This window comes from Podarcis liolepis, assembly GCF_965112155.1.
Source record: "Podarcis liolepis genome assembly, chromosome: 4".
Lineage (NCBI taxonomy): Eukaryota > Metazoa > Chordata > Lepidosauria > Squamata > Lacertidae > Podarcis > Podarcis liolepis.
The window spans coordinates 52131364-52143990 of NC_139558.1; the positions used below are offsets into that span (position 1 = coordinate 52131364).

At 41.9% G+C, this 12627-nt stretch overlaps 1 protein-coding gene across 1 annotated transcript in view; it reads left to right on the forward strand.

Annotated features, from left to right (window-relative positions):
- The window catches only part of DSCAM (DS cell adhesion molecule), a 322782-nt gene that overhangs the window by 192145 nt on the left and 118010 nt on the right, over positions 1 to 12627 (forward strand). The window contains exon 11 of the mRNA XM_083500497.1: positions 2250 to 2423. Within this exon, the coding sequence (XP_083356623.1) occupies positions 2250 to 2423 (174 nt within the window). The remainder of the gene's footprint in view (positions 1 to 2249; positions 2424 to 12627) is intronic.

Sequence of the window (12627 nt, forward strand, 5' to 3'; positions counted from 1 at the left end):
CGCCCCCGTGTATAAGACGACCCCTATTTTGGGGGAATCCAAATTAAGGAAATGGGGGGGTTGCCCCAATCGCTTCTGAAAGTCTCCTACTCGCAGCTGCCACCAATCGCCTGCCCCCCTCACTGATACCCATGTATAAGACGACCCCCAATTTTTAACATTGTATTATACTAAAAAAAAAAAAAATTTTATACACAGAAAATTACGGTACAATAATTGAAAAATCTGAAGTGCTTTATTTCAGTTAACATGTATAGTTTACAGAAGGGATTAATACCTCTGTGTACCACATTTAAACAAATACATCTCTTCAGAAAGATGTTGGTGATGCTGGTGGCCAAAAGTCAGCGATTTCCTTGCTTGCATACGGTCTGAAAAGGAACTGCCAGTCCTCATTACTGTATCACAAATAGCTTTTGAAACTACCCTCCATTTCAGAAAGAATTTGTCATGTAATGGGCAGGTATGGTTGCTGTTTGAAGGAGGGGACATTGCAAGTCCAAATACCTCTTGGACTTATTACACTTTTTAATAGTTCTTTGCATGCTGATTATTATCCCTTACTAATTTTTTAATAGGGCACCACTTTGGAGTTCACCTTGATAAATATTTTAGCCATACTTGGTAGTCCCCAGTAATGCATATATTATGTTATCTGTTTCTGATTTCTCTCTCTCCATTTCCCATTATTGGTTGACCAGATACAGTGTTCTTAGATCCTTGATGTGAAGACTAAACAAAAGTCCAGTATTGTTGTTCTGATTTCCAGTATCCATCCTTGGTACCAACTGATTATTATTTTTTAATGGAAGAAATCCATGGGTAGTACAGCCAATCATATCCTTTCAGCCCTTTGAAAGGTCAGGCAGCATTAGCATACCTAGTAATTTAGTTCATGAGTTACCTAATGCATTAATGTTTTCTGTTCATATAACAAGAGTATTATTTCTGGCCTCACTTGACTCTAGCCAAATATATGCAATTGGCAGATTGTATTTATTTTTTAACTTAAAAGGCATTACATGGTGGATGGTGTCCTACCTAATTTTCTTTATGACATATTTGGTTATCAAAGCTGATTTTAAAACAAAAACACCAGCTCCAACCTTTCAGAACCTACATGTTCTTTTGAACTACTAAAATTTAGACCTCAGTGCCTTTTAGCCTTTGATTTCTTTTTTTAAAAGGCACTCAGAAATCTTATGGTTTTGGAAGCTGTTCATGAGAAGAATGAGAACTATGAAGTAGGTTAAATGATCTTTCTCAATGGGTCAGCTAGCTTGTTAGCCTTTTAGAGCTTACTGTTCAATATCATTGGTGTTGTATCCATATTTGACTGTCACTTGGATATCACTGTTCTAATACAATCAGGTAGGCAACACTTGCCATTGTTGTTCCAAGCGCTCTGTGCTGCAGGCGCCCTGAAAATGATGTTGCCAATGCAGTTGCAGTGGGCCCTACCCCATCGTCTTCCATCATCTCAAGGAAGATTTACATGGGGACTTTGCAAGACATTCCCAAGGAGTTGTGCCCAGGTCCTACATTGTTACAGTTCTGGAAGCATCTGCAGGCCTTGACTAGCTTGCAGATTAGTCCTGAAGAACATCTGTCTGCTGGCATGTACTGGTACATGAGGGCAGGGGAACTGCTTCCAATGGTTTCTTCCACACCACTTTGGAAATATCAAGATGGAAGGAACCACATGGGCAGCATAAATATCCTAGTTTCCTTCCACAGAGGCATTCCACTGCTTCGTTTCTTGTTTGCTCTGTGTTCTATTCCCAATGTTAATTCTTTTTTTCTTTTTTCTTTTTTGGTGTCATGAGGATTGCATACATTTCTGGATATTCAAGCATAAATTGAGCATAATTTAGCTATCAGGGAACTAAATAATCATAATAAAAATAAGTTTTATTATTTATACCCCGCCCATCTGGCTGGGTTTCCCCAGCCACTCTGGGCAGCTCACTGCACTAAACCACAATAAATATGGTTGTCAACCTAAGTGCTTTATTTTCAATCTGGCTCACAGTGATTATTACAAGCATCATAAGAACGCCTTTTTCTATGTGATTTGATTTATAACATTTTGGCATAAAGCAGTCTCTCCATCCTCCCCCCCCCCCCAAATTTAGTGGTGGGTTCTGAAAATCCTAGGTCACTTGAGTTTGGTTCTGCCCACGGTAACACTCTTCTCCCCTCTTGTATCTTATTTCCACCTTCCGATTCACCTTTTATTCTTGCAATAGGTGCTGGAGTCCCCCAGTTCCAGCCAATTGCATTGAATGGGCGCATCCAGCTTCTCACAAATGGCTCCCTGTTGATCAAGCATGTGCTGGAAGAAGATAGTGGATACTACCTCTGCAAGGTCAGCAATGATGTGGGGGCTGACGTCAGCAAGTCCATGTACCTCACTGTTAAAAGTAAGAATTTATTCCTGATCCAAGTAATAACTATTAAGTTGCAAAGGCATATCTGTAATCTCCTGTATTTAAATATATAGACAGAAAATGCTGGGTACAACTAGAGGAAGATTAAGTGTACAAGGGAGGGGAAGAGCTAACTTCATATCAAACATTTCAGTCAACTTCTGGGACCATATTTGGAGCCCCTTGGAGTGGTCTTACCTGGGGCTCCTACCTGGTGCTTCCCATATGTTTTATTGTAATGTATTTATTGCATTTATACCCCACCTTTTCCTCCAAGGAGTTTGAGGTGGTATACAAGGTTCTCCCCCTCCTCCTTTGCTCCCCACAACAACCCTGTGAGGTGGGTTAGGCTGAGAGGCAGTGACTGACCCAAGGCCACCTGGGAAACACCATGGCTGGGTGGGGCATTTGAACCCTGGTCTCCCAGGTCCTAGTCTGACACTCTAACCACCACACCACACTGACTTGGGGGGGAGATATAACTCCCATCAGCTCCAGCCAGCAGAGCTGTGGCTGATGGGAGTTATAGACAAAAAATATCTGGAGGGCACCAGGTTGGGGAAGGTTGTCTTAGGGTATGGGACACCTTTTGTATCACATTGATATATTAAACCAAGACAGAGTTGATTCAAATCACTGCATAGTGCTTGAGAATGCTTTCACTAGGGGATGCTTATTCATTATTTTTAGTTTTCATAATGACAGCATCTCAGCTCAAGGTCCCCTGTTTCAGTCACTATGAGAACTGATGACTTCTCAGCAATAGCATGCATCCTTTGTTCTGTAATCACTGGGCCAGATGTTCCCAAACTTCCCCCCCTATGGACCACTTGAAAATTTCTGATGCTCTTGGTGCACCACTTAATGATTTTTCTGTTGCAGAAATTGTAGTGTGCTGTGCTAGATGCTGTTTGATTCCTAATTTTATTCTTCATTGCTTCTTTTATTTCTAATATTGAACTCAACAGGACTTACTTCTGAGTAGCATGGTTAGGAATGTGCAGTTAGTTATTTTCCATTAACTTCAATGGGTCTGCTCTGAGTCAGACTAGCTTTGAATACCACCTCATGTTAGAAACACCTAATAGCAATGCAATTAAGATTTGTATTCATATTTAGAAGAGTTTGGATTTGATATCCCACTTTATCACTACCCTAAGGAGTCTCAAAGCGGCTAACAATCTCCATTCCCTGCCTCCCCCACAACAACACTCTGTGAGGTGAGTGAGGCTGAGAGACTTCAGAGAAGTGTGACTGGCCCAAGGTCACCCAGCAGCTGCATGTGGAGGAGCGGAGACGCGAACCCGGTTCCCCAGATTACGAGACTACTTTTCTTAACCACTACGCCACACTGGCTGACTTGCCATGGAGCGCCTAAATGAAACTCATGGACCACTGGTAGTCAGTCCATGGACCACCATTTGGGGGCTCCTGCACTAGGCCGTTCATAGTACATAGCCACATTTCTCAAAAAAGAGGTGGCGGTATGGCTGGCTCCCACATTATGAGCCATTTTGACAAGTTCAACAAATATGCATGCATAGAGGTTTCCCTTATATATGGGGAAGAGCTTTGTGTCTTCATGTACACTGTTGTCTTGCAGAATCTAGGACTGGACCATGCCATAGTGCAGTGGGCTTTTTTTACCCTATTGAAATGGTGGAGAGTCGTGCTCATGCCTTTAAGCTACATTCTACTTTCTTATTTCTATCTCTTTTTTTAGATAATAATTTGAACTCTGGCCTTTTGGATTAACACTGAGTTTCTAGAATAAGGGGATACTTAGGAATATTCTTTGTTTTGTCCTTCAAATTTGTCATCAGTTGGTTGCAGAAGCTGTTATATAAACGACGGGTCTCCTTTCTTGAGCGAGAGAATAAAATAGTGTTTATATGCCTGATTGACTCTTGGAGGTCTCAAACCAGGCACGCCACTCTTGTCTTTTATTGGACGGGTCAATAGTGGGTTCCTGCGTGTTACCTTGTGGAAGTGCTGCGTAAGGAATATTCCCATGGACTCCTAGTGTCATGAGAGCTGGGCCTAGCATCAGTAATGCAGCACTTCAGTCTGTCAGTCAGGTGATGACCTACCACTGTGTTACTGCAGTCCTTTGAAACACATTACCACAAGTAAGGAGAGTTTTATGGCCCACTAGAATAGTGAATAGAGGGATATAGGCTATGGAAGATTTTGCTGAGGGTGGCACTTTTATCTGATTCACTGAGCACATGAAGGTTATGAACCATTCCTATGACGGTGCTTTCGCTTTGCTTAATAGGATTGTGTTCACTAAATAAATAGCTGTGCTAGGGTTGTGGTTTCAAGGCCTGTGGTGCAGCAACCTCACAGAATCATATATAATTTCATTTACCCAGAATGCAATGTACTGGCCCATAGATCTAGGAAACCTGTGGGCCAGCACTTTACATTGGGGACAAATTTAAGTGGCAGGTGGCCACTGTGGATGGAAACCAAAACATTGCCGGGGGGGGGCAGGTGAGGAGGATGGTGGCAAGTTTTTTTTTTTTTTTTTAAAAAAGGCATGTCTATATGGGGGTTGTGTTTTGGAGTGAGGTGAAGGTCAATTGACAGCACTATGCTGAGGGCCCCATGAAGTTCGATGAAAGATTCTGAATACTAAGTACTGCTGAACATTGAAGGCTTTGGAAAGATTTAGCACAGGTCTTTTCAGGGCATACTAGTGGCATTAATCCCTGGTTGAAAATGTGTGTTTCTTCTCTAGCTTAGTTGGTTAGAGCATGGTGCTGATAATGCCAAGGTTGCAGGTTCGATCCCTGTATGGAACAGCTGCATATTCCCACATTGCTGGGGGTTGGACTAGATGATCCAGAGGGTCCCCTCCAACTCTATGATTCTTCCAACCCTTCCAAATTCTATGATTTCTTGATATACTGTCTTAGTGATGAGAGGACTTTTTGTCCTAATTAATCTGGAATGGTCCAGTATAACACACCAGACAAGATATGAGGAATTGCTCACATTTTGCAGTGTTGGGCTTTGTTTGTTTTTAAGAAATCAGGCAGAACAGCAGCTTTCCAAGGCAACTGTTAACAGGCCAGTTGTAGATTAGTAGTAACGCAGTGCCTTTTAGTAATCAGGTACAAAAAACCCCACCCTGGCTTCTCCTTGCTTGACAGCTATACACAGTCTTTGTCTGATCATGCCATGCAGTTTCATGTGTGATAAAAGAGCATCCCTTATCAAATAAGAGCAGGGACCTCTCTGGAGAGTCAGTTACTGTTTGAATCTAATGAAAGCTCCTCTGGCTCTAAGATAACAAACATAGACATGCAGTGCCATGCACTCCCCCCTCCCTCTCCCCCTCCCCTCCTCTCTCTGCACACTCACACGTTCAGTCTTGCATTTGAAAAGCAGTTACCACATGCACTGTTTGCTAGGCGAGACTGCCTTGAGCCAAGCATACATTAAAGGCAGTTGGGAGATCAATAGGCAGAATTATATGATTGGTGTTTCATAGGCAATAGCAATAAGAACCTCTGTGGTGTTCTGCAGATCTTTTATTCGCGTTCATGCTTTCATTCGTTGCTTTATTGTTCCTTTGTTGTATTTTCCTCCACCATTTTCCTTGCTTCTTACACACACGCACACGCACCCCTCCCTGCTGCCTTCAATATTGGCTTTTCTGCTCCAGTCCTGAGGGATATCTGTACTACTGCAAGCCTCAAGCTCCCTCGCAGTGTGACTCACTGCTAGCCATTAATTGATCCCACATAATGTGTTTGCCCAGCTCTGCAAGGTCACACTCTAACTGCCTCTCCTTGTACTCAGAATGAGAGGAGGGAGGGAAAAGTGCTACAGGCAGCGTTTTCTGGGTGACAAGGTTAGAAAGAAATGTGGTTCTCAAAAATGCAAAAATGACTGACAGATCTTTCCCGGCTAACCCTCCTCGCCCACCCTCTCCCAGTGCATTCCTTAGTAATTAGAGGCTTTTTGGGCAAACTTTACTATGATAGAGCTACTGAGAAACTAATGCCGATTAAGAAGCATCATTTAGGTCACGAGAGTCCAGGAAGTAATTTGCTGCTCTGAGAAAGATGTATGTAAAGATCAACACCTCTCATCTCACAAACCACCAGTAATATGTGTTCACAACTTGCTAGCAGTTGAATAACTCCAATATTTTAAAATGAGATAATTATACACAAATGACATATTTTTCAGTATTTGATTGAATGGCTCATCTGGGGTGGGGGAGGGGGCCCTCACCCACTTTATAAATAGGATTTCCACACACACACCATGACCCCAATGAATCTCAATCATAAAAATCTAGCCTTTGCAACTTTCCAATATGTTTTTCTTGGTTTTTCGACTTGGGCAAATGGAAATGTTGGGATGCCTGCTCGTTATTGTTTGGGAAAACTTAAATCTTTCCCTTTCTCTCATACTTGAAAGGCTGTGAAAAGGGGCAGTAAAACCATTCCTTATTTCCATACTGAGACTTCATGATGGTAAAATTTACCTTTTTATATAAAAATGATCTAGTCTGCCTACTTGAGTCTGTGTTGCAACAACTGCTGTAGCAAACCAAGCAATACAACAAAGCACCTGCTGTTCTTCTCAAGAACAGATGAATTATTGACTCAATCAACTTTCCAGAGGTGGCATTGGTTTCTGGAGACTTAGGGGTCTCCATATGACTTGATTATTGATTATTCTTTTCAATTTGCTTGCACAAAGCTTATGTCTTGGTCAGACTCTGTCCAGTCTTTATCAAGCATTCATTCCGATTTCTTTACAGGCTGATTTCAGGACAATGCACATTCATCCTGATATGCTTGCAAGGTGCTAAAAACCTTCCCATTAATCATCCACCCGTCCCACACTTTTCTGTGCTCCCCCCCCCCATCACTTTCCTAACTACAAATAGTCTGTTGTTGTTTTTAAATAGTGGATTTGTTGTGCTAGGGTGGCAGGATGCATTTTGATCATTTTAGCCCACTTTAATTGTGCAAATCTAAATTTCTGGTCTGTGCTTTCTTCCCACAAAATAATGAGAGCTTGGAGGCACCCTAGCCATATGCAGAATTAATATCTGATGTTTCTCAGGTATTCGTGGTGCCAGATATGGACAACTGGAACATTTATGTGTAACGATATTTTAAAATATATATGAATGGGATTATGGCCCATTTGTGATTCCAGGCTTTGTGTGTATGTATATCTTCAGGTATCTGAAGAAGTGTGCATGCACACGAAAGCTCATACCAAGAACTAACTTAGTTGGTCTTTAAGGTGCTACTGGAAGGAATTTTTTTTATTTTGACTATGGCAGACCAACACGGCTACCTATCTACTATATGTATATGTCTCATTTGCCTTGCAAAATGACACAGAAGTGCCTAAGTAAATAAGTGAAGCACCTAAAGGCATAAACACCACAATCTACTGCTTCCCAATGAGCATGTGCCCTTAAGTCTGTGTAAAGGCAGGGTGCACCTGCCTGATTTTTATTTTAAAAAATACTATCTGTGGTTCGTAATGAAGAAATATGGCCAGGAATTACCAAATGTAAAAGTGATTGTGAGTGGAAGATTAAAACAAAACAAGAAAACAAAGTAGTATTTTTTTTATTTGTGGCACCCAGATAATAGAATAGCCTCCTGGGGATATAGTAAAATCAGGGATTCTAAGTGATTTTGGTTTTTCACAACTCATTGTAAATTACACTGCAAGGAGGTGATCCTTTTGTTTTCAATTCTCTGCCTTGTGAGTAACTGAATGCAGAATTATAGCCTTCATGCCTTCCCTGCCTCCCTTCCCCTTAAGCTTTCTCATATAAGTCTCCCGACGCTTTATTTATTGCCACTATACCATTCTGGCAAATACCTAATTGTTCATTGCTTTATACATTTTATATGTAATTGTCATTTAAGAATATCAAATGGAAAAGCTGAGTTTCTGCCCGATGGAAGCCAAAAGCTGTGGAATGTATAAAAATAAATGGAAGCACTAGAATCACCTGAATTTGCAGTTGTTATCCTCAAATGCATGCTGGCGCATGATAACAAATCAGTATATTTTATATTATTATGTTTGATCGCACAGCCAGACTCAGAGAGGAGCTGCAGGAAAATTTATGCTAAACCTTGAAAACATGAAAAAAGTTTCCCTAGACACAAGAATTTGCTCTTGTTAGTATAGCAGGCTTTTTTTCTTTTTTTACTTTGGTCCTAATGAGGTCCTCCCACCATGCGAGATGAACAAGCTCCAAGTGCTGTTTGCTGCCTCTTCAGACCATCAGCACAGCTTTGATTTAAGGACTTGCACTTTAATCACCCATCATGTGTCATTACCCCGACAGGCGGCAGCAGCCGCAAGATACAAGCTCCAATAAATTGCATCGAAAGTCACTGAAGCGATCCTTTGTTGATTTTCTTTTACAGCTATTCAATGGCAGATCAGCTGTCATAACAACACAGTGCCCGTGGCAATAGGGTGAAATTAAACGTGAAGTATGTTCAAGGTAGCGGGTAGAAAAACTGGAATATCCTTTTTCCCCCTGTTGATTCTAATGCTTTTTTACTCCTCTCAGTAATGCCGAGCCCGTGGCGATTGCCTGAAATGAATACTGTATCTTTGTAGGATAATTGCCACATATGCCCTCATGCAAATATGAAAAAGTGCTTTTGTATACAAATGAGTACCTTACTATCAGATCCCCCCCGCCGCCGCCGCTGCCCCCCCCCCAAATGAGGATGCTGGCTTTAAAAGAAACACACACACACACACACACACACACACACAGGACATCTTATAACGAGACTTTTTAACAAAGAGTGACAGCATGCCCCCGATCTTTCCTTCTTCCTTTTACTCTTATATTAGAGACTAGAGTAGAAATGTTTGTGGCAGGGATATAACTCACTTCAGATTATTGAAAATGTATGCATGGATAAAAACACAATATGCTACAATATTTTTTTTATTGCTGTGTGTGGATAATGCCATTATTTAGTTTAGTCACTAGGTGGCACTGGACTTGCTTGTAAGTCCAGTGCCACCTAGTGACTAAACTAAATGGTGAAGTCAGGAGTTTCCTGCATCTGTCCTATTCTCGGCTGGATCGAGACGCATCAAAGAAACAATTCAGTTAAACGTGTTGTAAACTTCATTTACGGAAGTTCCGTTGGCGAAAAACAGGACTCCACACTATGGTGTCATAGTGTTGTAGCGCATATAAAGCGCTTTATCTTTACAAATGTAGCTGAGGCCCTTAAATGAGACAATAATGTTCTCATTTAACTTCCTGACAGGTATATCTGCTAATCCTTCCATTACACTATGAATTATCGCCATAGTGTTTGTCCTTGAAATAAGTCACTTCTCTAATACCTGTACTGTCTGATGATTGTATTTTTAAAACACCTTCACAGGAAGTACTTAGTTGAGAAAGCAACTTTATGTATAGGAGATGTCCTATACAAATATAGTGAAATAAAGGTAAAGGTACCCCTGGCGGACGACTCTAGGGTTGCATGCTCATCTCGCTCCATAGGCTGAGGGAGCCAGCGTTTGTCTGCAGACGGTTTTTCTGGGTCATGTGGCCAGCATGACTAAGCCACTTCTGGCGAACCAGAGCAGCGCACAGAAATGCCGTTTACCTTCCCGCTGGAGTGGTACCTATTTATCTACTTGCACTTTGACGTGCTTTTGAACTGCTAGGTGCACAGGAGCAGGGACCGAACAATGGGAGCTCACCCCATCGCTGGGATTCAAACCACCAACCTTCTGATCGGCAAGCCCTAGGCTCTGTGGTTTAGACCACAGCTCCACCCACGCCCTGCTTAACATGGATGGCAATAACTGCTTCTGTGTTCCACCAGTGCATTAATTATCAGAAGTGTGTGCTGGGATTTGTATTGGAGCAAGATTCAGCGTCACCAGTATTTACGTTGGTGCAATATCCTTAAAATTTGCCAAATGGGGTCTGTCAAGGCCCATAACTAAAGGCCCTTAGAAGAGCCTGAAACACTTTTTTTGTTGTTGGTTATGTTTGCTTAAATAAGTTAAATAAGCTGAAGTGGTTTTATCCATAATTATTTATCAGAGGTTACTGGTTTGGAATGCTTATTTAATATTGTGCCAGTTCCTCAGAGGGAGAGGGGTGGGGGTCGGAAGCAAGGCAGGTGCAACACTTGGTAGCAGGAGCATAGGATGGGCTCCACTGCCACCCCACACCTCACTCTTCCTTGCCCCTCTCCCTCTCGGAAACAGCACTGATGCTGGGCATTCAGAAGGCAGCCCTATTGCCTGATGCTTCCTCCAGATGTCTTGCACTACAAACCTCATCAGCTCTAGCCAGCGCGGTCTATGCTCAAGGATGAAGGGCGCTGTCATCCAACAACAGCTAGAGGGCCACAGACTCCCCACTCCTCGTGTAGATGTCCTGCTGAAATTTATCAGCATATTTAGCCTTCCCCCCAGCATTGCAGGACTTCTGCTTAACCCTATCACCCCACCGGCTGGTGGATGCTCAGTATGGGAATAGGGCCTCACTGAAATCTCTAGGACTTACTCTGAAACAACCATTGTACTGAGGGGCTTTTGGATTTGATGTCTCAGGTTTTTAACTTTCTAAGCTGCATTTTGAAGAGCGATATTGATTCTCTGACACTTTTGGACTATTTCCCCCCATATCTTAGCTCATGCACTTCATGAGGCAAATAAGCCTCTTGCAACAATGTGAGCAAAATCACATTAAAAATGTAGGCTACTGTACAGCAGTAAAGCAATTTTTGTGACCATGGGGATTTTGTAAATTTCTTAAGTGTAAAATGGGTGATGTCTTGACGTGCAGAGCTTTCGCTCACTCTTTTTCTCTCTGTCTTTTCATCCTCTTGTTCTGATTCATTTGCCACCCATTGCACCATCCACAGGACTATAATGGAATGTAAAACAAGCTGGTTAAGACGTGTTCTTTAATCTTGGAAACCTTCCGTTCTAAAAGAAATGTATTTGAAACCATCCTTGCATTTTTAAAGAAGTAGTTTAGCCGTGAAATGTTCAGCCCTATAGGAAGGCTGACTGCAGATTTTAGGAGCATTATCTTAGGCTTTTAAGTAAATATATGCCAAGTATTTGACAGCAGCATTTCATTCTGCTTATGGCATTATTTGGAAAGCTAGCCGAAGAGAGCTCTAATTTTTCGCCTGTCTTGAACTTCTCCAATGACCCAGATCTCATTTTCTGTACATTATACCAGACTGAAATATATCAGTATGTGAAAATCATCAGCAATATCAGTTTGGGTTTTACCTTTAGAAACAATATTTTTCTGTTGATTTCTGTTTCCATTGATTCTTCCCACCTTTTGAATTTTACTATTGTACAGTGGTGCAAGTTTATTGTACAGTGGTGCGAGTTTTTTCATCTTGCGAATTTTTCGTCTTGCGAAGCACGGTTTCCCATAGGAATGCATTGAAAATCAATTAATGCGTTCCTGTGGTCAAAAAAAGGTCCAAACAAAGCCAAATTTGGTACAAAAAGAGTTTATTAAGTGCTCTTTAAAGTCACACATACTGTAAAGAGCATTTCAAAAATTGAAGGAACAATAATTTAAGTTTCTAAACATGACAGAAAAGCATTTAAAAATCACCAAAGTGTACTGTACATACATTTTCTAAGACTCTGGGCGACAACTCCAAGAAGGTTCCTCTTCCACTCTTTGCTTCTTGCTGAAGAACCTGTCCATGGTCTGCTGCTTCATCCGCCTTTTCAGTACCTCCCTGAAAGACGACATGACCCTCGTATCAAAAGTGTTCGCAAGGTCACGTGTCAGGTCCTTGTCAGGGTGGTGCTGCTGTGCAAAAGCCTGCACATCTTTCCACTTCTGGCAAATGTCCCTCAGTTCTTTGGAGGACAGCCGTTCCTCAGTTGCTTCCTCCTCTTCCAGCGAGGCCTGCTCCTGCGCAGCCTCTGCCTGCAGTTCGACCAGCTCCTGGGTGGTCAGCTTGTGGTCGTGCTCCTCCACCAGCTCGCTGACGTCCTCCTCTGTGACCTCAGAAAAAAGCACACAAGCTTCCAGATTCTTGCAAACCCCTCCCCAACACCAAGTCCTTGAATTCCAAACACCCCAACCCAAAATCCAAAAACCCCAAAAAAAGTTTTAAAAGTTTAACTTACCAAATGGCTGCAAAAGAAGTTTTGGAAAAGC